Source organism: Leptosomus discolor, chromosome 22 (genome assembly GCF_034619465.1).
Source record: "Leptosomus discolor isolate bLepDis1 chromosome 22, bLepDis1.hap2, whole genome shotgun sequence".
In the NCBI taxonomy this organism is placed as follows: domain Eukaryota; kingdom Metazoa; phylum Chordata; class Aves; order Leptosomiformes; family Leptosomidae; genus Leptosomus; species Leptosomus discolor.
The window spans coordinates 4,812,704-4,839,048 of NC_141412.1; the positions used below are offsets into that span (position 1 = coordinate 4,812,704).

The 26,345-nt window shown below is 47.6% G+C and overlaps 1 protein-coding gene across 3 annotated transcripts; it reads right to left on the bottom strand.

Moving 5' to 3' along the window:
* Window positions 1-289: 289 nt before the first annotated feature.
* On the bottom strand, window positions 290-25,393 carry LOC104348606 (beta-galactosidase-1-like protein 2). Of its 3 annotated transcripts, XM_086476868.1 has the most exons (21): window positions 25,311-25,393; window positions 22,443-22,502; window positions 20,989-21,186; window positions 20,313-20,381; window positions 19,901-19,996; window positions 18,269-18,377; window positions 17,859-17,951; window positions 14,895-14,976; window positions 11,767-11,831; window positions 9,453-9,537; window positions 8,256-8,393; window positions 7,501-7,581; window positions 7,191-7,297; window positions 6,643-6,789; window positions 6,160-6,231; window positions 5,774-5,776; window positions 5,141-5,219; window positions 3,826-3,913; window positions 1,904-2,018; window positions 847-963; window positions 290-376 (listed from the first exon to the last, which is right to left on the bottom strand). In XM_086476868.1, exons 1-21 carry the CDS (start codon window positions 25,391-25,393, stop codon window positions 290-292), a joined length of 1,974 nt encoding a protein of 657 aa, XP_086332994.1. The 3 variants fall into 3 exon arrangements, with proteins under 3 accessions (XP_086332994.1, XP_086332995.1, XP_086332996.1); XM_086476869.1 differs by lacking the exon at window positions 5,774-5,776; XM_086476870.1 differs by lacking the exons at window positions 5,774-5,776; window positions 22,443-22,502.
* Between the last annotated feature and the right edge of the window lie 952 nt (window positions 25,394-26,345).

Genomic DNA, 26,345 nt, shown 5'->3' on the forward strand with positions numbered 1-26,345 from the left:
CCTTTTTACTCCCCCACATTCACCAGACGGTCCATAGCATCATGCGCAGCCATCCAGGCTGTGGGTCCTCAGCAGTGCAGGGAGATGAGCTTCCACATCCATCTATGAAACAACGGACTCTGGTCCATTCCCTTCGGGGCCCGTTCTCTCTTCTGAACGTACCGCCAAAGAGCGAATCCTTTACCTGGCTCTAGTGGAAATTAAGATGCCCAAGTGCCTGGGCCACCGTGTCCCCAGACATGCAACCAGGAATAGTCAAGATGAACCAAACATGGGAAAGAAGCTCTCATCAGTCCACATACTGGGTCCTTCCTAAATAAGGTATGTCGACAGACTGTATGATCCGTCCTGCAGTGCGTTCTTCAAAAATCACAATCTGCGGAAGAGAGGGATATATATAAAGTTCCTTCAGACAACGCCTGAGCTACTGGCAATATTTTTAGGAGGAAAACGCATACAATCACAGCAGGGGAAGGAAGCATCATTTAAAGAGGTCAATCAATAGGAGTCTGAACAGTAACTGTGATTGTTCTTTAGCACCACATGAACCAGCATCAAATCGGGTTTGTCTTGATTTCAAACTCGATGCAGTGCTTTGAAGTTCAGCTGCCATCCTCGTCGTGTCTTAATGCTTGTCAGAGCCATAGTCAGCTTTAGAGCGTCACCTTCCCTAATTTTCACCGATCTGAGGAGATAACTGTCTCCTTCCTCGCTATTGCACTGCTTTTCAGGCAGAGATAGGTCATTAGTATACTGTATACATAGTCTAGCTCTTTGGGACATGACTCGAAGCAGGATCTTGAATAACACAAACAAGCCAAGAGAAAGGCCACCGAAGCCTCTCACCTCGTTGCTCCCTTTCCATAACCAGGGGCCCGGAAGGTAGAGTGTTTCCTGAGGTCCAATTTTCCAGTAGCGGCCCAGGTTCTGACCATTGACAAACACGACGCCTTTCTCCCAGCCCTGGAATGGCGACAGTACACAGAGTTACTGATGCAGCTGCAGTGCCTAGTGAGCATCCCCGCAGGAAACTTAAGTCTCCTTCCACACATGCATCCTTTCAGGCCACTTTCTGCACATTTTCTGCTTGCTTTCCCTGTGCAACTCCCTGAAGCCATGAACATTTAAGCCCTGCTGAACAGGAGTTATCCTTAATGTACTAATTAAAAGGATAAAGCTTTCAAAAATGTGCAATTCATGACTCATGCTTGCACGGGATACTTCATCCTTTTGAACAGACATCTCTTTATTTCTTCTCAAGCATAGACTATCTCCTCTCACCTATTTCCCAGGTGACAGAAATGCTTTATTGCTGCTAACTAGCATAATTTACAACACGCATAAATGGAAAAGTGAGCAGTACATTAATAATTGGCATGAACCTTGGCTCTAAGGGAGTGAAACTGGAGGAGGAAGTTTAATAATACTTAATATCTCATCTTAAGTTCTATGCAAGAGCAGCAATCTTCCACGAAAGGAAGACACGAACGCTAATTCTCATGCCATGTCTACAAAGTGCCTCTTTCCATATCACGTGGAGGAGGCAGGGATAAAACGAGTGCCTCTTTTATTTTTTTGCCTGTTACTCCTCTGCAACAAGGAAAGAAACAGCATTTGTATGTCAATAAAAAAAGACTTAACTGTTCATTAGCAGCTTCGCAGGGTCAGTATTGCACATGTTTTCTCATCAGGATCACTACAGACTGAACAGAATTACCTGCCAGCTTGAGAACACTTCTACAACCCTCCAAATAATTCACTTTCTCCAACATCAGAGGAAGTCTACAAAACTACAGACTACAAGACAGAGCTCAGTCAGAGCTATTACACCAGTGTCTTTCTAACCAGCTTTTTAAAGGTCTTGATCAAGCAAAAATAGGGGAGAAAGAAAAATAAGTCTTGCCTGTAGCTTCAGGAAAGTGTCCTGTGGCTGATGCTCTATCCACAGCCTTCCACGAAAAAAAGCCGGGCCGACAAAGTAGTCTGGGACGGCGCTCCATCCAGCAGTGTGTCGCAAGCTGTAAGAGAATGACCGAAGCACCAGGCGGCACTGAGAGACACGACACTGGTCTCAAGATCATTCCAAACCGCTGCTTACAATGCCGGATCGATGTTGTTAACAACAAGGTTGCTATTTCCCTGCATGCCTGAAATGTCAAGCAGTTGCTTTCTAGTGGTAGGGCCTAAAAGTAATATTCTTCATGCTGCAAAGGGATGAAGTGTTTTATCTCCTGTAAACATTCACGGCAAGCACCTAGCTGATCTCTCCCCTCCACTTAAGATAAGCGTACCAGTGGTACATGTCTCAGTCTTCATTATCCTGTGCTTGCTACATCAGTGATAGGCCAATTTCTGGTACAAGAGAAGGATATAGGGGGCTATCACCACCTCTTAATGCTTTACAGCAACGTAAAAATCTCTGCTTCGTGTTGGCTGCTGAAGTGCCCATCCTCCTTCAGATATGACAGTGCCACGGTGCAAGCTGTAAATGCTTGTGGCCTGCACAGGCTAAAGGAAAGCCTGCAGAATTGACAGGATTCAAAACAGACATTCCTGCCCATGTGCCTGCTGAGGAGCAGAAACACATCCTTGCAAGTCTGCAGTAATTGGGGGCAATCTGGCGTTATTTCCTACCTGTGCAACGATTTGGGAGCAGGGAACAAACGGAAACGAAAATAAGGAGTGTAGAAGTCCCACGGAAGCCTTGAGCTTCTGTCACAACATGTTCCTTCCAACCCTTACGAACTGCATCTCTTGGATTCAGGGAAGTTATTGATCCAGTGCAGCTTGACTGCTACTGAATTATTCAACTCAAAGCCTTTCACAACACCACGCGCTCCATCCTCCTACGCAGTGACTGTAAGCTGATTGTGTTTCATTGCTACTGGTCAATTGCCAGCAAGTGATGGCGGTGTTAACTAATCTTGCTTTTGTTTGGGCACGGCAGTTCACTTGCGTTAACGCTCCTCACAGGAAATACTCTGCTAAAACCCTGCAGTCAAAGGTGATGCGAGTTCCCCCATCAATAGGAAACCTTCCAGTAGCCACCCAGCACCTGTTAAGATTGTCCTTAGAAATTCCAAAATGTAGACTTCTTGTTCTTTTAAAGCCACTTCAGTTGAACATGGCCTCTCTCTCCTTCCTACACAAAACGCGGGAGCTGCGATATCTTGGGGGACGCACACGCGTTCCTTTCTGGTATTAACAACACAACCGAAAACTGCCTCTCTGGATCACGGCCAGAGTCCATAGGGCATCTGTTGCCTTCAACGTTTGCAAAGGTTTTCTGTATCTACTAACAGAGATTGACTCACCCCTGCTACATTTCTTTTTCAGTCTTTCTTGAATTACAGCAAAATGACTTAAAAGAGAGGAAGCCATCTGGACTTGTTAATGTACTATTAGTAGCTTCCTAGAATTAATCCGTCCCTTGAGAGTTTGAATTACTAAATCTATCAGCCATAGTGCCAATTTCCAGTAAGACACAAACTTCTCCAACATGCGGGTGTGCTGGGACCCACCCCTTTGGGTAAGCTTTTACTTACCCCACCTAACCCTGCTGTGCGGGCTGTGAGAAGTCTTTAAATCCGCCACAGTGGAAATACATTTCACCCTTAAATAACGGTATGGATAAAGCGGCACCATTTTCTGTGCTATTTCGGGCAAAGGTATCAGCAAGGAGCTTATCACTGCAAAAATCCACCTACCTACTTTTACCTTGTGTTGCCTTTCTGATACATTTAACTGCTACCTCTTAGATTTTTGTACTGCTGGTAAACAGTTGGTTTCAAATGAGGAAGAGAAAAATTTTTAAATCCCACAAACCTTTTCATGAAGCCAGGTTTCATCTCCAAACTGTAAATCTTGAAGTTCCTCAAGGGGGTCTTATTCAAGAAGACGTCACCAATTAAGCCTGCAAGAGCAATGGGGGTAATGAAGAGTTGAAAAACAGTTAAAGCTGATAGATTTTCCCATTTGAATGCGAGGAACAGCAGGAGATGGAAAGCAGCCACATTCTGCAATGGAATTAGAGTCCATATGGTCCCATTGCTCATCCAGATTGAGTGGGGAACATTACTCTACTTTGGCCTCCTCACTCTTTCCTTTGCTTCAACTCACCAAGCCGTTAAACACCCTCCAAGCAGAAAACATTGTTGGCACACGCAGCAGATGGGGTTGTGTTGTTATTGTTGGTTTTCAGTTAGCTGTCCGTGTATCTCTTTTTTTTAAAGCACTAGATCAGTTCCTTCTCTAACAGGCACAGCAAAATCTAACATGGGCAAGCGCTCATGTCCAGGGCTGATCCACTGCTTTTCATCCAAGGATCTTAAGACACCTTAATAAGTAATTTACCTTTGGCACTCTCTGTTAGACAAAGGTATTCTCCATGTAGCAGGCAAAGCCTGGGTCCTAATCCAGCTTCTTAATTACAGGACTGCAGCTGAGAGACTGCCAAAGCAGCACAGAGGCTTTATGCACCTCTTCTGCAGTAAAATAAAATTAGTAGTCACGTGCCTAACTCCATTAGTCTATTTTGTATAGCTTTTGCATGCAGTTCCCCACTAAAATAGAATCCTGGGGTTTCAACCTCTTCCAGCTCCACAACTCTGTGTGATAGACTCGAACACTTCAGCAAATTCCACTCATCAGGATGCAGTTCGTTCCTCCTGATACTGTGTGAGTTTTTAAATGTTGTGATTCTCCAGGAGAAAACACAGATTTTTTTTAAAAAAAAAAAAAAGGAATTTTCCTTCTCTCCCGGTGAACTAACATACTCACAGAGCAAGAGAAAGGGTACCCTAACATCACCTAGCAAGTCTAGAGCAGAGTAAGATTCATTGATGGCCTTGGGTTTATTTGTACCCCTGTAAAATAAGACGCCTTAATGCGAGCCATCAAGCAGCCACTACTTTTCATCTATGATCACTCCGGACAGGGGGTGATGAACTGTGTTTTTTAACGAGTTCCCTCTGCCATACCGTTTCCCACCGACTCCCGATACAGCTATCGTAGTGCTAGCTGAGACGACCATCTGGGTCGTCACTTTGGTTCTGGGTAAAGCACACAAGAACAACAGTTCTACAGTGTTTGAACTCGGAGAACTATCTAGGACCGTTTGAGAACAAAGAACTTAACCTACCTTTCCTCTGTTCATTCAATGCCAGGCCATAATTGACACGACCGCGGTTCTCTACCAAGAGCCTTAGCTGCCTGAATCCCTGTGAAAACAAAAAAACAAAGGAAGAGCATCAGCTGGACCAGCGCGCAGCATGTGCTGTATCAGCCATAATGCGTGGTTAGCAGAGGTCAGTAGAGGTGTTTAACAGGGGAGGTGGCACCAATACCTTGGGCAGTTGCAATTTGTCTGTTTAACGTTCTGGATTATGTGACAGAACAGCGTCCCCATATCTTTCAGCTACTGCAAATAGTTATGCCACTGAGGAACTCTCAGCTTTTTCATAAGTTTCTTTTTTTTTCTGCTGAATTTTTAAGTACCATTTTGGTATCACCCACAGATCCAGAAATGGAGCTTGACATAGTACAGGCTTATGTCATACAGCTCTCCCACAAGTCATAAGAACGACTAGTATATCCACCCACTCACCTACTCCTAGGAGCCAAGCACAGCTCTGTTGACATGCACTCAAGCAATATACTAGTCTTGTTGCCAACTTCTGCCAGCGTAGGACTACTCTCAGAGCTAAAGAGAGACATTCCCCCTCTTTTCATTTGAGACCCAAAAAGTGCAAAAGCTCCCAAACCCCCTTAAAACCTGCTTTGTGCTAAGGAAGATGAAGCCTACATGGACTTAATCAGCGCAAACAGGGTACTGGTACTCGCTGTCTACAGTTGTGGCTGTGGCAGGAAGGCTGGCAAACTTTGTGCAGCAAGGACTACAGTGACTTTAATTTTTTCCAGGGAAAAGTATTCAAACCCCACTTTTCAATCACAAATAGTAACTTGGCAGTGAAATCACACTGCATTTCACTAGTGAAATAGTGCCTAATTAGGGTATATCAACCGTTCTCTGTGTCAGGCTACCGTACCAGCTAGTTAAACGGATTAGGTGGGAGGTGCCTTCTTGAGAACTACGCCTCTTTAGCGGTCTTGGTTCTGTTATCCAAACGGTATTGCTTTGAGCAATCTCCAGTTAGTTACCTGTCCTTCAGGAAGAGAGAGCTCCACTGTGTTGTAGTCCAGCTCACCCACATACATGGTGTTAACAAACACCTGCAGAACAGAGCACAAGAGAGGAGAGCAACTTCTCGTCAATTGTACTGTAATTACCTGTTGCACAGGTTACTGAAGTTGTATTTGGGGAGGAAATTGTCTCTACTTGAAACTAGAACAGCGTCCGTAACTGTGTCACTGATTCAGTCGGGGGGGGGGGGGGGGGAATCATATTTCTCAGAACATTCAATATTCTGACGTTTAAAGATATTGTAAGTTTTAGTGTACTGGAACCTCAAGCCGATTTACAGATGATAAGGGTTGGGCTTAGCTGAGAACTGAAAAGAGTGAATCACACTTCTGATCTAAAACTTCACCTTTTCCTTCATGGTTGACCCATTCGCTGCCTAGCTGCCAAGACCAAAGCCTTCACCTGACTGAAGTCAGCCACAGCCGCCCTCTCCTCCTTACCTGTGCTCGGTCACGGACATGGTCCCTTGAATGCAGATGTCCGCCACCAAATATGACAGTCTCGTACAGCACATATCCGTACGCCTGCCCACTGCTATCATTTAGGTGCAGGTTCTCCATGTTAATAGGAAACTCTGACTTAACGGGCTGCAAAGGAGAGACAAATTTAACGGCAGAAGCGGCCTCTCAGCATTGACAGGTCACATAGAGGCAATTCATTTAAGACAGGTGTTCCACTCTGCCACAGGTTACATTTACCCTGTAAGCCTCCAGAGGTCCGTTCCAACCTGAATTATCTCTATGAAAGCTACAGCAATGAAGACAAGGTACCAGGAAAGGAAGCCAAGGACTTGCAAAACCGGAATTCCAAGAGAACAGAAGTAGCAGTAAAAAAAGGTGAGATAAAAGATTTGCCTCCTTTGCGTATCCTTGACAAAACATTCCCCAACCTTATCCTCATGGGATAATAAGCCAGTGCACTAATCACCTTTTCCACCTAAGAGGTGATGCCTTTTAGTACTGAGATGCACTGAAATTGGTAGCACTACCTGTAAAAGAGACGGTAACACATCCCAGAGAGAGATGTATTGATGCAACAGGATTGCACCATACGATGCCTTGCTTTCGATCATGGGAGGGAGCGGAAGAGGCTGGCCTGTGATGCAAAAAGAAAGAGAACGATGGAATAACTATAGTTATAACTAACTATAAAAGCCAACACAGATTTAAGGCCCCTCCAGACCTCCTTCGGTGCTCCCTCCCATCTTTCGGAAAAATCACCCAGCCAGTCAACCAACCAGAGTCACAGGGCTCCAGCAGAAGGTAGAACATTGTTCTGGTTCTTGCATTTATAATTACCAATGATCATGCTGAAGAGTTGTCGGAGCTTGAAAAATTTGGACGTATAGTCTCCAGCCTCTGTCAGCACAGCGTCATAATCTGGAAAAGAGGCACATATGTAAAAGAAACCTACAGCAGCTCTGGGACAGCCTTCGCGTACACTGTCAGCAAAGAAGTAAAAGCCCAAGACACAGTTTTCTTGGCACTGTCTATATTATGGAAACCTCTACACTTTTCTCTGTGTGCATGTAGCTAGACAACCATAGTGTGCTTAATTCAGAGAAGAGCCACTCACCAAGGAGCAAGATACTTTTAGAGGTCTAATTTGCATGTATCCAGAATTTCACACAGGATAAAGTCAACAATTATCAATTTTAACAAAGGGCTGTTGGGATGAAGAGAGCTTCATGGTACAATTTGTCTCGGTAAAATTAAAACAACAGAACTGTGTATTAGAACACCATCTTTCCCTAGAAAGAAGAGCCAGCATGGACATAACATGAAGCAAAGTCACCATCTGTGACTTCTATTCCCAGTTTAGAATAAGGGGATCCTCCACATCCTGGAATAGGTCTGGAAATAGGAAAACACTAATGTAAGCCCCCTTTGAGACAGGTGTTTGCTTTTGAGCTATGTCCCAACTCGTCTCCCCGTGACAAAGCGGTTGTACTGATCATTTCTCAGTGCTCCTGTCAACTGTAACTAGCCCAAGGGGCAGTCTGAGCTGCACGCTCACAACAGAGGCATGGGCAAGGCAGTGAAAGAAAACTCACCGTAACTGGTAACATCGGACTTGTATTCATCAGCCTCCAAAGCACCGTTCATGAAGCCAAAGTTGGTGCCTCCGTGAAACATGTAGAGATTGATGGATGCTCCGAATTTGAGGATGCTTGCTACAGTATTCACCATTTCTGTAAAGGAAGGGCAGTGCCAAGAAGGCCACAGACCAAGAAGCTAGGCTAACGCTCCTCCAGTAACTCAAAGTAGACACAAACATTCTGGTCCTTGTCCGTCAGTCACGCCTGTGTAATTACAGTGACTTGTATCGTGATTTGTGTTTTGCCCTCGGGAAGGGCAGCACATCTACTGACATATCGGGGCATATTAATACATTCAAATATACCTCTCCTGTAGGTGAAAAAGGGTAAAGCTCATGTACTTGAGCAGGAATTTTGCTTTTAAGCAGAACAGTTTGAAGGACTGCTCAGTCGCACTCCTGAACTCACACACCAATGACCTAATCACCAAGACGGTTGCAGGAGGATGACAGAGTCATTGAAATAGTCTTACGTAGCTCTGTCTTCACTGTACTTTAGATCCCTTGGAGGTTCTGGGGCTGTTGTTTTGGGGCTTTTTTAGTACTAGTCTTCCTTTCTGACGAGCTTTTAAACTAGAAGAAAATTATACCTTTCAGAAGGTCCTATACTTGCAAGAGGCTTAAGTTCACCGTACTCCCACAGAAGGTAAATTAATTCTCTCTTAATGAGGAGTGTTTATTCACTAGACAAGTAATGTCGTTATGATGGAGGTTTCACAGAACTTGTGACATTTCTACAAAATACAAATCAAGTCTTCACAGGATTTAGATTGCCTCAGGAGGTGAAAGAGATGATTTAAATCACTGTGCTGTATTTTTATAATCAACATAGAGTAGCACGAGGCCTTAGGACACATTGATACTGATATCTTAAGATGCCTGGCGCTCTGCACACCCCATAGAGTCCCTCTTTGAGCAATAAAAGGAATTTTTTTTTTTTTTTAAAAGAGCCGCTCTTTACTAACACTACTAAAGAAAATCCAAGACACAGCAATGTGACCCACTCACGGAGAGATTACTCATTACGAAGACTCACACAAAGCAAAGATTACAGCAGGACAGAAAATCTGAAAAAGCTGTGACTGTTTGCCATCTTTCTGTGTTTGCCAAGCAGTAAACCCCCCGATCTACAAGAACAGGATACGGTGCTCACCGTCTGCATCAAAGACGTAGTGAGGGCCTCCCCAGTTATCAAACCATCCAGTCCAATACTCCATCACCATCTTTGGCTGATCTCTCTGTATCAAAACAAAACCCAAGAGTTCAAATGGAGACAGCGCAGTCTTGCACTCATCCCTGTTTTCTAGAGAAGCATTGTTCAGATCCAGTTCGGCAACAGGGTTTACAGGAGTGTTTTCTTGTCAAGTTGGCATTAAAAAAAGCAGCTGAAGAGCTCTGAACAAGCGAGGAACAAGATGCTGTAGGCCAGCAGTGCCCGGAACAGGCAAGCAAAGCAGAGAAGTACTCCGCTAGGCATAAAGCAAAAACGACAGCACACCATCAGGTGCTACCAAACAGTTCTGGATACTGTTGTTTGGTAGAGCTGTAGCAAAAAAGACAAACCAACCGTCACTGTTCAGCTTCTGCTAGAAATACACATTTATAAACGTCTGCTTATCAGCCACGCCACTGCCAGCTGAGAGTTTGCAGGTGCGCTGCAGCCAGTGCTTGCCAAGGTGGGAACAGCAGACCTTAGCAGCTTAATGCCTTTTTAATGCTGCATATGGTGCTGGCAGGAAAGAATTAGCCTTTGCAGGAATTAGGTCTTCATTCAAAAGGCTCTGCACACAGAGCAACTGCTTCCCAGTCGTCACCGCTTGCCAGCTCCGGCAGAATTCCACCCAGCCCCATCACACCGGACAGGACAACGTGTGCTCAGCCTGGCTGGCACTCCCTCCTCGCGGAATTTATTTCTAGTCAAGGCAGTTTTGCCCTTTATTTGACAGGGGCTTTTATCTGATGCCACGTGAAATGGCCAAGGTAAGTGGCATTAAAGAAACTCGTGTTTCATTAGGAGAAAAACAGCTGCAGGTGCCTGTAGTAATCCAATTGTTCCAGGTTCAGACCAGCTCTCCGAAATACGTCCAATCAATCTGTCCCCAGTAAACTAGTCAGAGAAGGAGTTTTATCACCCTCTGGAATAAAAGACTGCAACAAGGAACAGGCAACATAGCTTCATAATCCTCACAAATACCAATGACAGGCTTCCTATCTTGTAATTAGTAAGCGTGGCAAAGGAGGAGCTGCTTTTATGGGGCCACGCTGCACTTAGTTGGTGAGGAATGTGCCGCTTCTGTTCATTTGCAGGGTTTGGGGAATTCGGTAAGACCTAAAGAAGGCGAAAGCATGTGCAGCAAAGCCTCTTTCGCCTGTACAGGAAAAGAAAACAAATTAAAGCAGTAGGATTCAACGTTCTGCATGCCAACAGCCAGGTTTCCTTTCACAGTCCAGGCAAAAGCCAAGGGAAGAGATCAGAAAAGAATCGATCACGGCCTGGGGCACATGTCAGTTGTTCACATCTTTCCAGGCTGACATTTGGAGCAAGCAGAGCAACAGGGAAAGAAGAGGACATAGGATGCAAAGAGAGAGAGAGAGAACCCGTCACTAAAACCCAAAACTGGTTATTCCCTCTCTACTGCTCCATCACACAATCAAGATATTTCTTGCACCAAGTGTTCATTAGGCAATTCCCTATCCCTTATTCACGTCTCTGACAGCACAGGGGGTTAAAGAGGCTCAGGTGACACACTCCATTGTAATGCTTTGCTGCAGTGAGCACTGTTCAATGCCAGGTAGGCTGGGCTGGGCCATGTGGAAAGTGTTTTGTGAAGTTACTGTGCCAGTGTATCTGAAATCAAAGCGTTCCTCTGATCGGTTCTGCTGCAGGTCCTAGCAGAAATAGGACCAAGCGCCTACTGGAGCCAACACTCTCTTCTGCACAGCATGCACTACTACAGCTTCACATGTCTGCACTGAACACAAGCCATCAGAGATGACCGAAACACCCATCACAGTGTACCCTGAAAGAACTGCAGTACATCAGCACCCAGCATTTAAAAACTACGGTTTTCAAACATGCTCTTGCTGGCATCCACAGCATCAGGGTAAAAGATGACTGAACTTCACCAGAGAGGTCTGACAGCTGCAAAGTAGGATGCTACTGGGTATCAACACTTGAAAGCGTGAAGAAATCTAACCCCTAACAGCTAAACACAGGCCACAGGGCACAGCTAAGTGAAAGCCTTCAAGAAGCTGTTAGATAACAGCATACTTAAAACCTCCTTCACTTTCCAGAGAAATCACCATCAGTATTTTCACTGATTCCAGAAGGATTTGGCCTAGTGAGAAACAAGACCAAACATTTGTTCAAGAAAAAAGCCCTAAACCAACGCACAAAACCAAAACAGTGCTTCATTTCTACTGCTGTCCTGGAAAATCTAGATGAACAAAGCTTTTCTGCATCTTACCTGTACTGTGTCCAGGTATTTCAGCAGCCCAGGTTCCAGTTTCTGAAAGTTAACAGTGGCCAGTGCTATTGGGAAAGAAAGAGTTTTTATTAATTTCGACACGTACAAAATGCCTAGGAGACCAGCTCCTTAGGCATCAGCCCAGCACGAGCTCAGGGGGAACTGGAACGTCTTCTGAACCACCAATACAGCCTCCTCGGAAATTTCAAAGTCTTCACTTAGTACGCAGAATCTAACTGGACCGCAGCACTCAGTGGAATACTTGCAGGCCATCTTTTTAGCTCTCACATTCAGAGATACTAGAAAGAGAGAGCATCAGAGCAGCTCATGGGGTGTCACGAGCGTTAATTAGAGGCTGTAAAGCACTTGGAGATCCTCAGATAAAAGGCACCACATAAAGGCAAACTTATTATTAGAAAGTCATATCTGGATGCCACACTGATCTCCCAGGCTTTAGCTGCAGGAATCACTACCCAGGCAATATCTTACAGCTTGTCATGTCTGTGGGGGTGGTGAGAGAAGCCCCAGTACAAGTGAAACAGATAGAAATTGTAATTGGAAGACTTATCTGTGCTGCTGCCCTGTGCAGCATGGGGGAACCAGCAACTAGTTTGCGTCTGCTGCATGTATAGCGAAAGTCACTGCGTGATCTTCAAGCACTGGAGTGGGAAAACCTGTCTGCAGGACCTGATACATTAGAAGACACTAATCTGGTACCAGTGTCCTAGCCACTGGTACACGTTTGAACCATTTTCATACTTCCCTAGCCCTCGCTCACGCTGATGATATTTCTCCCAAGAAACTTTAAAAATGCAGGAGCGATGGTATGATGCTTGTATTAAAAACTGACTTCTCACAAGAGAGCTGGTATCGAATCCAGCCCCAGTTGTGTCAGACAGAGCACTTCAAACGGAATATTTACAGAAGCAAAAGCTCACTTCTCACTATTTATACCTTGATTTTAATAGGCTGACCGATGTAGCGTGTGCTGAGCTGAATTCATGCAGATTAAGCGAACACCATTCAAAATGGCGTCAACGTGTGGAGAACCAGTCCCCAAAGCCTTATTCCAGCCTTTCCACAGTAGGTAGTTTTCACATACACACAGCTTTCCATGGTGCTTCAGTCATGGTCTAGAGGGAATCCAGAGGTTTTATTTTGTCACCCATCAGCTCCCAGAAGGGCTGTACCAGGTCAGATTAGAGCCACCCAGCTTGGGATCTTGCCACGGACTGTGCCCATGAAGGAAGGAGGATTGCAGGAGCTGCACAGGTGCTCTGAGACTGACCGAGAATTCTTCCCTACAGCACGGGACATCCCACTATAGCTATCAGCATGAAGGGATGCACAACATCAAAAGCTCCTCAGCCCCTGGAAATGTGCTGCAACCACTGGACAAGGACTACAATGCTGTAGTGTCAGGTCCTTCTACAACAGGCAGTTTTCTCTGCAGAGCACCAGACTGACTGCTCACGGCATTGACAGGAACCTACAAATGCTTCTTGCAAAGAAAGCGCTACACCACTGATGAGCAGAACAAACAAAATCACAGAATCACTGCATTAGGTTTCAACTCCAGCACGGAATCTTCTATTTTCTTAACACATTTCTACAGTGGACTTTGTTCTCCCTCCTTTAGCGCTTTCATAACCTCCTTGCTGCTATACTGCTTTGAGCCCTAGTTATTCCACACATCTGATTACTTGACATGTTGACTCTAATGAGCGGATTGTTATGACATCTAAGAGGCAAATTGGTATCAAAGAGCTCTCAGCACGCAACACGCTGGAAACGTGCAACTGCAAACAAGAACGAGCTCTGAGGCAGTAAACGTTCCCACAGAAGATGGTGAGAGCTAGACAGGCATTTGCACGCCAGCCCTTCTGCATGTCGGCTTGCTGGCAGGGAGAGAGTGACTCTACGTGGTCAAGGCTGGAAACTGCTGCACACCAAAAAAACACAATCAAGAAGATCACGGTACCGGTGAAGGCCCATGGACTTCAGAGTTATTGAATTCCTCCCTCTTGTACTGTCATATAAAAACAAGAAGAGGGAAAAAAAGGAGGGAAAAGTCTTTCCCTTTAATCATCTCCATGCCTGAGATTAGAAAATTAACAGTATTTACGACTGATTGATGACAGGAGCACTCAAAGCCTTCACCCTGCAAACACTTCCTTCAGGGAAGCAATTACTACTCAGGCAGGCAACTGGCAGAAACACAGGAGAGATCAGAGGCCAAGTACACAGTAAACCTCAGCTGAACTGGATCTGGAAATCTGAAAATCAGTATCGCACTATGCACCAACCAGTCAGATTTAGGGCACACTGAAACTGCAACAGCTGTACCTCCCATTTCTTCACAGTGCTGCAGCAGGAGGGGTGCTAAGCAGAATGTTTAAACGCTTAATAGAACTACACTTTTTTAAAAGGGAAAGGGAAAATGGACATCCTTTTACCCTCCTTTACCTGCCTACAAAAGCTGTACACCCCAGAGCACGCTCGCTGAGAAGACAGGGCTGCCCCGCTAACTACTGCTAAACTTACAGAATGTTAGATTTCAGAAGCAAGGTTTGGATGGACTGTCTTCTTCTCTTTTTAATTGCAAAGCAGGTATCTTAAGAATAAGTTATTATTGTTGGTAATTGCTGAGGTACTTGTTTAATATATATTGAAATGAAGCAACAAGAAGTAGTATATTCAGCCTGTTGATCTGGTGGAAACAACATCAAGAACTGCTAGGTGCTGCCATCTCTTGACTAACCTCACTGGGAAGTACAGGTGCCCCATACCAGACAGAAGGCAGCAAGCTATTCGGTCTGCACACGCTTCATGTCCTTGAAAGCAGAGAGGCTGCCTCCCCGTGGAGCAATCCTGCTACCACTGTGTTCCACCTTATGTCAAAAAAACCCGCCCTGAAACTTTCTGGGAAGGGACTGGGTTTGTTCTGCCTGCGTGCCGTCCCGCTACGGGGGTCCCTCCGCTGTGGCTGAAGCTCCCACCCCAAACAGAACACACTTAACGGGTGCAGCTGAGCGAACGGAGCGTACTGCGCTCATTCAGGGGCAACGCCTCATCAGCTGCCCCCCACAAAGCACACGGTCTTACCTTGCTCTCCTACAAGCACGTACCTCCTTCCACTAAGCCAAATGACAGCCCGTTCTTGTTGTCTGAAGTCATTAGCAGTTCCACAATCCCTCTGTTTAACAGGGCCTAAATCAAAAAGAGCAAACGCCGTTCTGTTCACAGCCCGAGTTTAGTATTTGTCACGGTATTTTAAAGCACCACCTTCTCTGGTGATAGCTTGAAACTGGTAGTAGCTTGGTAAGAAATGTTATTCCTCTGACATCTCCCATTCTTCCTGGAGCTTCCCTGCCTACTTTTTCCAGCTTAAAGGGAACTGAAAAAATGTTATTTTGTTTTAGAAAGCTGGATCGGTTTCTCAGCGATGCATCAAACTTCAGGATTTTTTCTTCTTCTCCTGAGATCGGTTTAATAAATGGCTTCACCACTTGCCATCAAAGGTGGAAGGAGAAAAAGAGAAGCAGCTCACCCTTCCTGGCTGTCTAACAAAGGAAGCTGAAAGGAAAAAATAGCTGGTTTGCCAGTGAAAGCCATCACAGGACAGCTCAGGTACCTATGTTCTCAAATAGTCAAGTCTGAATGAATTTACTGGTTCTTTAGGATCGCAGCACTGTATGAAATGGCACTCTAAGGTTTTTAAATGCACGTGCATACAGAGGGTTCTTCCCATTACGACCGTTCTCTCACGGTTGTTTTTTTACAGAACAGTGGCTGAAGTTTGAAGAAGAGATTAGGAAACCCTAGTTGCAAATTAACCCCTCTTTTCACTGCACCTGCATTGGAAGTCGCTCCTTCGGCTTCCAGGGGCTTTGAAAACAAGCCTTCAGTCTCTTAATTCTCAACTGCTAACTGTAAAATGGTGACAAACTCGTATTCAGCTCACACAGGAGTTACCTGTGTCATGCGAACCAACTCGCTGAGGTCTGCTGTGTGTTTAAAGAACGTATTGCACGTGCCTACGCACCCTGCGCACCCAGAGCAGGCTAGAGCCTTACACACAGTCTGCATTAGAGAAGTGTTACAACACAGAGGTTAAAGACAAACCTAATTCGGAGTTAAGACTGGTTGGTTTATCCAACGATCATCACTAAACCGATACTTGAGCAGATGCTGGTAGCTGACAGAATTCAGCTACTGAGGGAACTGGAATTTCTAACAGATGTGGTTAAGATCAGTTTTTGAGCACTGCATTAATACCAAGTTTCTTCCCCTCCTTTTGAACCTAATTGCCAAATGGAGAAGCGGCAGAGCTGCCGCACATTGAAATGCATTACAGGATTTCAGGGTGCAGCAGAGAAACCAGGAATAGAAACAGCCTCTGAGGCAGACACAGGTGTATGCTCAGCTAATCCCAGCTCAAGTCCTGTGTGGGGAGGGAGGTGTCAATACACCCTTTCATGGCCTTCACATCTTGGAAGGCAAAGGCACTGCACCCAAAAGAGTGAGACAAGGACAGGGATTTCAGGTTTTGTGTGAGTTGTGGGGGTTTGTTAAGGGGTATATTCATTCCAGGAAGATCAACGTTGTCATATATGCTAGATGCAGATGTAAATTAATCGACTTGCCACATTCAAAGCTCAAGGCCCAAACCAGAACAAAGACTAGGAGCTCCACCTCACATTAGAGCCCACTCCAACCAAAAAGGAAGCCCTGCAAATCGTGCTTTCCCACATTTTCATCTTTAACCGCTATAATATACTTCCTCAGATGTTAAGTTGCACACAATACCAAAATATGACGGAACAGCACTGCAAAAATACACCCACGGGCCTGGCAAGGAAAACTGTTCTGACAAGTCTGTGAAACATCACAAGCTCTTTCATCACCGAGATGTGGAAAAGCAATCACTGAGTTGGCACGCTGTTCAGACACAACAGAGTCTCTACGCCCCAATCATTTAGGGCTCTGAAGGCCACTTGTTTATACGCTTGCCACTGGTGGGATAGTGAGGAAAACCACGTAGCTGTACCGGACAGTTTTGACATTATCAGTTCAGATTGGCAATTAACTCTTCAACTTGTTCGTATGCACGCTTCATCTTTAACCTTCCAAGCACTGTTAAATCACTCCGTGAGATGCAGTTAGTGCAGGGGCAGGCACCACTCTAAGCAGATTAGGACTCCTGCCACGCGATTCATTTGGCTGAAGAGCCTCTGAATACCTTGAGCAACAGGGCAACCTGAGCCAGCGCGGACCTCAGGGTGCTCAGGGCGAAGCTGTGGTGCCCAAAGCGTTTCAGAAGGCTCCAATAATGCTGCAGCAGAAGAGCAGGGAACGTGCAATTTATAGCACATACACACCGCTGTATGGGTAACCCCTCTCACGTGCGGCAACACTTTCAAGCACTCAGGAAGAAGAAATTAAACACTGACCCTGGTAAGACATAACGCAGATCTTGTTAACTCTCTGCTTTGCAATTGCAGTGGGGCCAAATGAAGGTCAGACTTGCGTTAGATCCACCAGGATAACCTGGCCTCCTTGGGCACTGGCCAACTCCTTATCATTCAGTCCAGAGGCAGGAGCCAGGGCACAGTCTAGTCTCTGTTTGACAAGGCTACGGGAGGCATTAGGCAAATTAACTTGCCTGACACTGAGCTCCAGATTACACAAGTTTAGGAGTGCGCTGATGTGTTCACATAAACCTTCCTCCCAGGAAAGTCAACAGAGACAAGGAGAAACCTTTCTTGAATATCATCTAAGAGGAGCAACACAGGACCAGCAGGAGACAGCCTCTCCAAGGCCAGCTATGTATGACAGACACTCCCCCATTTCCCTATCACCCGCTTCTCTGGAAGACCTAAGAACGCAGGCTTATCAGGATTGAGAGGGTCACAGGCCATCTCTTCCTCTCCAGGAAGAAATATCAAGGAAAACTCACTGGATTATGCACTGACGCTTTCGAGGGCTTCTGAAGCCACGCTCAAAAGTTATTCATAAGAAAGAAAATATTGTAAGGAAGGTGATTTATGAGAGAGATTCACCGCAGAAACAAGAAAATGTGCCACCATTACCATTTTAACGTAGGTCATGTAGTTTGGGTCTTTGGCGTAGGAACCATATTCATTCTCCACTTGCACTGCAATGATGGGACCTCCTTTCTTGTACTGTTGGGAACAAAAGGGAGAAGTGTTTCACCATGGTTTCTAATCAGAGGGACCGAAACCACAGTGGCACTGGCTTGCAGGAAAGATGAACGAGTCTCAGACGGACTCAGCTCCACCTTCTCATCCTCCCAAAGTCTACGCATAAGCAAACAGCTAGATCTGGAGAGCTGACACAAACAGCTACAGTCCATACCGGTTCCTAAAGCGAAGCCGGCAGATTTGTTATTGCTTCAGCCTCCTGCCATTCCACACAGCTCACGCTCATCTGTGGAGACGGTCCCCACTTGCAGACAGAGAGGGTAAGGGATTGTACTTGCCTGAAGAGGGACGACAATAGGCATTAGATGATCAAAATAGGCATCCACAGCCTCTGTGAAGCCCTTGTACGTTGTCCTCAGTTGCATCTCTGGGTCTTGCAGTAGCCAACTAGGAGCAAAGCAGCAAACAGAATCTATCGAGTCTCCCGTCCAGTCAAGGCTGCCAGAAGTAACACCACCCACCAACACCAAGTCACATTTGGGTGCAGGTACGGACAACGTCGTGAGCCAGTGAAGGACACCACGTGAGGCGATCTACTGCTTGCACTTCTACCTGAGTCCAGGCTGCAACTGCCAAGCTGTTCCCCTTCTTTTTGTTCTGAACTGTGGGCCTAAGTTCATTGTGTTAACTTTCCCAATCAGATTTCAAGGGCTAAACTTACCACTCTAAAGGTTACTCTGGAATTCCCTGCATCCCCAAGGGCACTCTACCACCAAGTGCTCCCTCACCGAACCCCAATCATTGCTCAAAATAAGGCTTCCAGTACTTGTTCCCCTGGTTTCTACTGCTGATTTACGGGACTTAGTTCGCTGGGTTGGGGTTAACACAGAAAAGGGCAATTTGTTTAAGAGCAGAACACTGTAGTGCTGTAACAATTTAAGCAGTGTGAGCTTGTACCTCCCGTGTCTCTGCAAAAGCAGGCCTTAACTAACAGTGCTTCCAGAGGTCTGAAAGACTCAACTCCTGTATGCTATATGCGGCTGGGTGGGCTCACAACACCATCGCTTCTTTATCTGTAACATGAGGACAGTGCTGTTGATCTTTATCAGAATCTTTTATCTGTCTGATAAAAAAAAATACATGGGTGATGGGGCAACAACTGACAACATAAGCACTTCCCATAATCTGATGTAGAGGTAGCTACTGCCTCTGGCCACAATTAGCCACGCTCCCGTGAGCCAGTCCCTGACACACCTTCGCAGTTCTGCACCTGAACTCTCTGATGCAAAAGGCAGGGCATTCTGAAAAATGACAAGATTAAAAGAAATAATCCTCAAATTTAGTCAAGTGTCTCCACTGAGGTTTATGCTTTATGAAGGCAAGGAAAACAAGTGGTGTGTAACCTGGCGCTGGTTCCACTGGGACCTAGTAACCAGGCAAGTCTCAATGCTGACGTTTCCAAATCGGCTCTCAAAGCCTCTTACCAGCAAGCTGTGTGCTTCAGGGGAAAATGCAACAGCAGGTTGGAAAAGTTATGAGTCTTTATTACTGCCAGCCAGGTAATACATATGGTCTAGCAGGACTTTTAAAACAGACCTGAGACAAAGCAAATTCTTACATCAACCTGCAAATACTACTGTTCACATTGTACAGAGAGTCAAGTTGCAACAGCAATAGAAGATGGGTTTCCCCAATTCTATTTTTTCCTGTATCCATTATGCCATAACACAATTATTATTTTAAAGAATAACCACTGAAAAAAACATTCTGGTTCCTATCTGTACTGCTTAGGAGAGCTCAGTAACATAATGAGCATTCATCTGCCATGGGGACACGGAAAATAAGCTTTCCCATCTAACAGCCAGCCATCCCAAATCTTTCAAGGAGGCTCAACTGTACGACCAGGGGGTTTGTTTGGTTTTTTTCCACAATCCCAAACACTTGCTCAACTGAACTATTTACACACTTACCTAGGCAGACCACCAAGGTCCCATTCAGAGCAGATATAAGGTCCAGGACGCAGAATCACCCACAGTCCATTCTTAGCTGCCAGTGAAAGGAAGGCCCTAGAGATCCAGACAGTGTTATTATTGTCTGACAGCAGAATCCCTACTCCATGTACTCCTAATAGACCAATCACCAAAAAATTTAGGTACCAGAACCAGAAGATAATTGCTTGATGAAGCAACTATACTGGATTGGTACTAAACCTCTGTTCCCAGGACTCCAAAAAGCAGGGGAAGGAATGAGAGTCCCTATTGCCTGATCAAGGCAGAGGCTTCGCTTCAGAAGCTGGAAATGCCATCTTCATCCAGAACCGACTCACACCCCCCTCCCCTCAAAACACGAGTATTTACTAATAGAGCTGTCTGTACCACATACTCTAGATCCAGGTTTCGACTGAAGTCGAACTTCCCTCTTTCTTGTTCGTGAAGGTTCCACGGCACGTACCTGAAACGCAGAGTTAGGGCAGTGGAGGTGAAGGGCTAGAAAGGGCTCTGCATTTGTGCAGCACAGAAAAACCCCTATGCACTCCCTTTGTAAGTCAGCAACAGATCCAGAGCTTACTGCGTGCACACATTACAAGTGTCTATTTACACATTATCTGTGCCTTTCTTTCCTTTTTCTGCCAAGCCCTTACTTTGTTGCGCTCTTTTCCTGTACTCCGCAACATCTGTGTTTCTCCAGACCGTCCAACGCGGTCTCTCTCCAGGTACACCTTTCATTCTCCAAACCAGAGACGTTTCTGTATCACAGCCATGCTGCGTGGCTGTTTCAGAGCCTGACCCTTCCTCATCGGGTCAGCATCCAGAAGGCACTTTCCCGGTACGTCTGACAGACATCTGTTCCACTTGGTGTTTGAGGATACTGCAGGTGTGATGGTTAAAGAAAACCTGAGTCCCCACTAGTCTTTTCTGTGTCTTTTCTCGTAATGCCAAGTACAGAAAGACACTGCTGTGGCCCACTGGAATTAACAGCAAAGTCCCACCAACTATTATGGAAGAGGGGAAAGGCCGCAAGGTACATGTGACAGAGCCGAGGGCGTGAGGACACTTACGTCGTGAGGGTGTTTAAGCCACATGCTTTCATCTTAAGCATGCGGTCTTCCCAGTATTCCCTGGGGACTCGGAAATAGTGCATTGAACCTCCAAATATGCGGAAAGGCATGCCTTCCAGGAGGAACTGAGAGTTTTCCGTCTGCAAGCCTAGGGTCCTCCCCCATAACCGCAGAGGGATCAGCTCACTCCAGTTAAACCTAGAAGAGAAAGAGAGACATATGAGCATCCAGTCTCTGCGTAAAGAAATCTGTGCTTATCGCAGGGAAATCTGTCCCCCTAGAAGAGGCTGCTCATTGCCCCCTACCTGGCAGGATGAGCTCTGACCTGCCTACTTCTTAAGTAAACCATGCTCTTTGTCATAGAGCATCCAGATTTTTCAGAAGGCTACAAAAGAGAAGGAAGATCTGCCCAAGATGTGTATTTAATACTCACTGCGCTAGCAGCTTCCATCCTGACTGCCCCAAGCCACTCTACAACTGAAATGCAGCACTACTCGGGCACGGATCATGAAACTAACCTGCTGAAAATGCAAGATGGGCAAGTTTTCACTCAGTACTAGCAAACACTTTCATAAGTTATGAAATGGAAGATCTCCCTGGTTTGCAGTAGGATGACATATGCTGGCTGATCTCCGGATCCTCGCTCCAGCAGCGGCTGCGTGTCCCTGTTGCTACCCGGCATGTCTTGTGGTCTCTGATACCTTCCAACTCAACGCATGGAAAAATTAAAGCACCCTCATTTGTTCACCGTGAATGGAGAACCTTCTTCTTAATTCAGTGAAGCCCCCTGGATTATAGTCATCGCTCAGGAAAGACCATGTCAGCTGTCATCGCAAACTTACCTCTGCTTCTATTAACTCCTTAATACCTCGTTCGCCAAAAGAACCAGAGCAAAGGACATACCAGGTTCCGCAGCACTTACCAGCTTGAGCACTCGGGCTGTCACAGCTCCATTCGGGTCGGTTCCTGCATGCCAGAAACTACTGCCTATTGCCTTACACGGCTCACTTTGGCTGACCCAAGGAACCATGTTATCAACCAGCCCAGATCCACAGTGGTTCCACCGCCTCCATCAGACCAGCCCAGTCCCACAGCTCTGAATACACAAAGGAATCAGACAATAGCAGCTTGTTCCTCTGAGACGGACGTTACCGCAGCCAGATGCGCGGGATGAATCCCCGTCTCAAGAAAGCAAGAGGGACCCACGCGTTTGAGAGAAATGTCACATTCGGAGCAGAGGGAAACACCAAAGCCTCCGGCTGTTCTCTAGGCTACACGTAGAGCGGGTATTAGCAGAGGGCGAGGACTGCTCAGAACTTGCAGCTTACAGGGATCGCTAACCAGGAGCCTCCAGCGATTACCTGCCCTCCGACACAAGACAAGGAGACTACAAAGGAACTAAATCTAAGACTTCCAGGATACTGCACGGGCTGGCTGACAAGCACAGAGCGTACCTGTGTAGCACAGCATTCTCACAGGGCTCTGAAACAACCGGCAGCAGGCATGGGTAATACCTGGAAAAGGAAGCCTAGATTAGATAGTCGCTGCCTTCAGTCCACGAGCGCTCACGTGCCCTCATGGCCAAACCATTTGCAAAACATAGTGCTGAGCAAGGAGACTGTAACGTACCCCAGTCAGAAGGTGGTGCAGTAATAGCAGAGCTTTTATGGAGGCAGCACAGCTCAAAGGAGGAGAAATACGGACGAAATGCCTAACTGCCGTATTTAAAAGGTGGCTGCCTGTGTAGGAACAGGATCAAAACCGCTCATCTATGCAAGAAACTAGGTACAGCCAGAGAATGATGATGTGAGGCTGGACACCGGCAGCATTCCTCCCCAGGGATTACGATGAATTTTACCAGCAGGGGAGGTGATTCTCAATCCACACGCAGGATATCCTATGGCTACCTGCCCCTCTATTCTGCTAGAGCTACGGCTTGCACAGGTTGCAACTTTTGCAAGTCAGATCCTGAAGCAGCAGCTCTGTCGACTCCTATCACTTGGTGGCAAGCCTGAGGCAGCAAGCTCAAAGGAGGCTGGAGAAGCAAAGCTGCAAGTTTTAAAGATTAGGTTGGAAAATGCCTAAATTTCCACTTTGTTGTAAAGACCTAAATTACCCCTGCACACAACAGTACTGCTACTGCCACTGGTGCCAGAACGAAGGCTCTATGTACTCAGGAAGCATACATAGCCGGATAAAAATAAACAAATCACTTAAGCTCATCTTATTAATCCTCCACATAACTTAGATGGCAAGTTTCCATCAAGTTTCCTACCTTAAAACTCCCCACCTCCAGTGGATTTTCTCACCAAGAAGGCCTAGTAGGAAGCTCCCAGACTCTCAATATTTTCTACAGATTATCCTGGATATCCCGAAACCCACATCTCTCACTGGGATCTGTTCAAGTGACTTCTCCCGATAAACACTCGTGTGACTCAGCAGAGCTTCATCTTGTTACCCTGAGCTAGATTTCCACAGCTCAAAGTCCACCTGGGCTCTGTGCTTCCTCTTGAGAGCAATGTATAGCTCCCAGGAGATTTATTTTTTTCTCACTTCTATAATGGCAGCACAGGTTGCAAAGAATCTTTTTTTGTCTTTCCTAAAGGTTAACGGCCTACCTTGTCCCTCCGGAGCCACTTCCTCCCTGCTTCAGTAAAGTCTCTTTTTTTTGCAAAAAAACCCAGCATTAGGTTATCAAGTTGCCCTGGAACAGAAGCTTTGAAATTGGGTTGGACAAGTCAGTCCTTACCGAAATGATCTTTCTAAGACATAAGTTGAAGGGTAAAACACTCCAAGCGGAGTAAGGAAGTCGCAGTTAATGGCTAAACCAGGCAGCTACGCTAAGGCATTCATGCCTGTACAACAAAAACCCAGCTGAAGTCCACTCTGCATGCGGTACGTGGCTCAGCTTCAGTATTGCTCTACCACACACCCAGACCAGTTGGGAGAACAAGCTAAGAGCAAAGAAAAAGAAAGTCAAAACAGGGGGAAAAGCCTGGAGACCATTAGCTCGCTTTGCCAATGCCAAAGGACGCGCTTCAGAGGACAAGGGACTTTACAGCTAATCCGTAAGCCCTACTTAAGCCTGCCTCAGAGGGCTTTGCTGTTTATTTTGGGCTTCCCCCCTCTCCCCTGGCCAGGGAAAAGTGAAAGCTTCGAGTTGCCCTCACTCGCGACTCGCTGTCTTGTGAAAACCGAGGACCTGCGTCGGTCAGACAAGCCCCAGGTGCGCGTTCAACACGTCTGGGATAAGGCTCGCTGCGTTTCGTAGTGCAGTTTATTCTCAGGTGACCTGGGCCGTGGAGAGAAACACCAGGTGCCAACGGATACGGTGTGTTATTGATGCCCCCTTACAGGGGACAGACGTCTGTGGTTCATCAGGTATCGGTTTGCAATAATCCCCTGCTAAGAACGTACCTGGCATAAACCCAAGACCAGCTATAACAGAATTTTGCTTCCGATTACCCAAAGATTTATCAAGGCTTTTCTACAGCTCTGAGAATCATGTAACTTCCTACCACGAATTTAAGAACCCGTTATAAAATATCCAAGTTATAAAAAAGGATCTGAGTACATAACTACACCTTCCCTGGCGGGGACGGGGAAAGAACTGGACCCAGCAGAGGCTGGGGCGAGAGGGAAACGACGCTCTGGCGCGAGCGCGTCGGAGACACCGGCGGCAGCTTCAGCGATGGGTTCGATCTGACGGGGCGATTGATTTGCGAGCGCGCATCACCCGTCAGGGCCGCGATGATGTAAAGCCTGACGAGCGCCAAGGTCGGCACGGGTAACCCCAGCTATCGCACCACCTGATTTACGGCGCTGCCAAATGGCCTCTCCTTACCCATTACTTTTTGTGACGGACAAGAAGTTGCGTGCGCTACGGGTAACGTTCATTTAAGGCTTTTAAATCATCTCTGCCTGGAGGCAGCGCCGCTCTCCCCGGTCCTTCCCACGCTCCCGTCCTGCGGAGGAACGGGGAGCGCCGCGCTGCCGTTCCCTACGCGCTCTGATCAGAAAAGACGCTTTGATTGAGTCGAGCCCGGGTCGCCGTAAATTAATCACCCGGGCCGCGGGAGGGAACCGCCAAGTTAACGGCCCTTCGTCCCCGGTTTCCCTCCAAGCGCAGCCGCTCCACCAGCGGCCACCGCTCCCGGCGGCAGGCCTGCCCTCGGCGTGCAAGCCCGCTGCCCGCCCTACCCCCGCCGCCCCGGGGAGCCCGCACGCCGCCCCGGGGCCGGTGCGTGCGCGTGTGTGTGCCCCCACGGCCACCGAGCGCCACCCCCGCGGCGCGGCGGCGGCGGCAGCGTGCCGGCTCTCACCTGCGCAGCAGCAGCCACAGCACGAAGACGAGGAGCGCGACGCCCCCGAGGCGCCGCTGCCGCCGCCCGCCGCACGGCCACATGCCGGCCGCCCGCCGCGGCCCCGGCCTCGGCCCGTCGGCACCGCCGCCGCGCCGCGCCGCGCCGCGCCCCGCCTCGCCCGCCGCCTTGGGCCGCTCCGCCCGCCGCTCGCCCGCCATTGGCCGCCCCGCCGCCACGCTCCGCCCTCTACCCCCTCCGGCGCCTCCCATTGGCCGCCAGCCGCCCGCCCGCAGGGTGGGGCGAGGGCGCGCAGCGCTGCGGACTGGCGGCGCTGGTGCCAGTCATGAGGCGGCGGGGACGGCCCGGCGGCAGGTGAGGGGTGGCGCGGGCCTCCCGGACCCCCCCCCCCCCCCCCCCCCACACACACCTCCGCCCCACCGGCACCGGGGGCTCCGGGCCCGCCGCCGCGACCCCTTCCCCGCCGTCGTCATCGCCGCGCCGCTGAGGGAACGGCCTGTCCCCTCAGGGCGCCGCCCGCCCCGCCCTGCCCTGCCCCTGAGGGCACCCCGGGAACGGGGGGGGGACATCTCCGGGCCTCGGGGAGGGCCCCCTCGGCCCCTGTGCCTGGCCGAGCCGTGAGTGCTCACGCTTCAGGCGGCCCTCCAGAGGAATTGCCTTTGCGAAGCTTGCGGGAGACCTCGGGGCCTGCTGGCCACAGCCTCCCGCCGTGGAGCGAAGCCCTGGGCCTGCCGCCACGCCCTGCCATCTCCCTTCCCTGCCCCCGAGCAGGCTTGGGCCGAGGGAAGAGGGGATGGTTCGTTTGAAAAGGTTGAGAGAAGCGCTGAACTTTTTTGCAACCCCCTACTTCAAAAAGCTCCTCTGGTTAAACGCCTGAAATACCTCAGAAGCCAATTATCACAACTTCTGACACTCTTATCGGTAAAGTTGCCATCATCACTTTATTGATTCCAAATCTGAGGGGAAAAATACTTGAATTTACCAATGTTTTTACTCCCCCTACATTGTACACAGCAGGGAGTACTGATTCCAGGC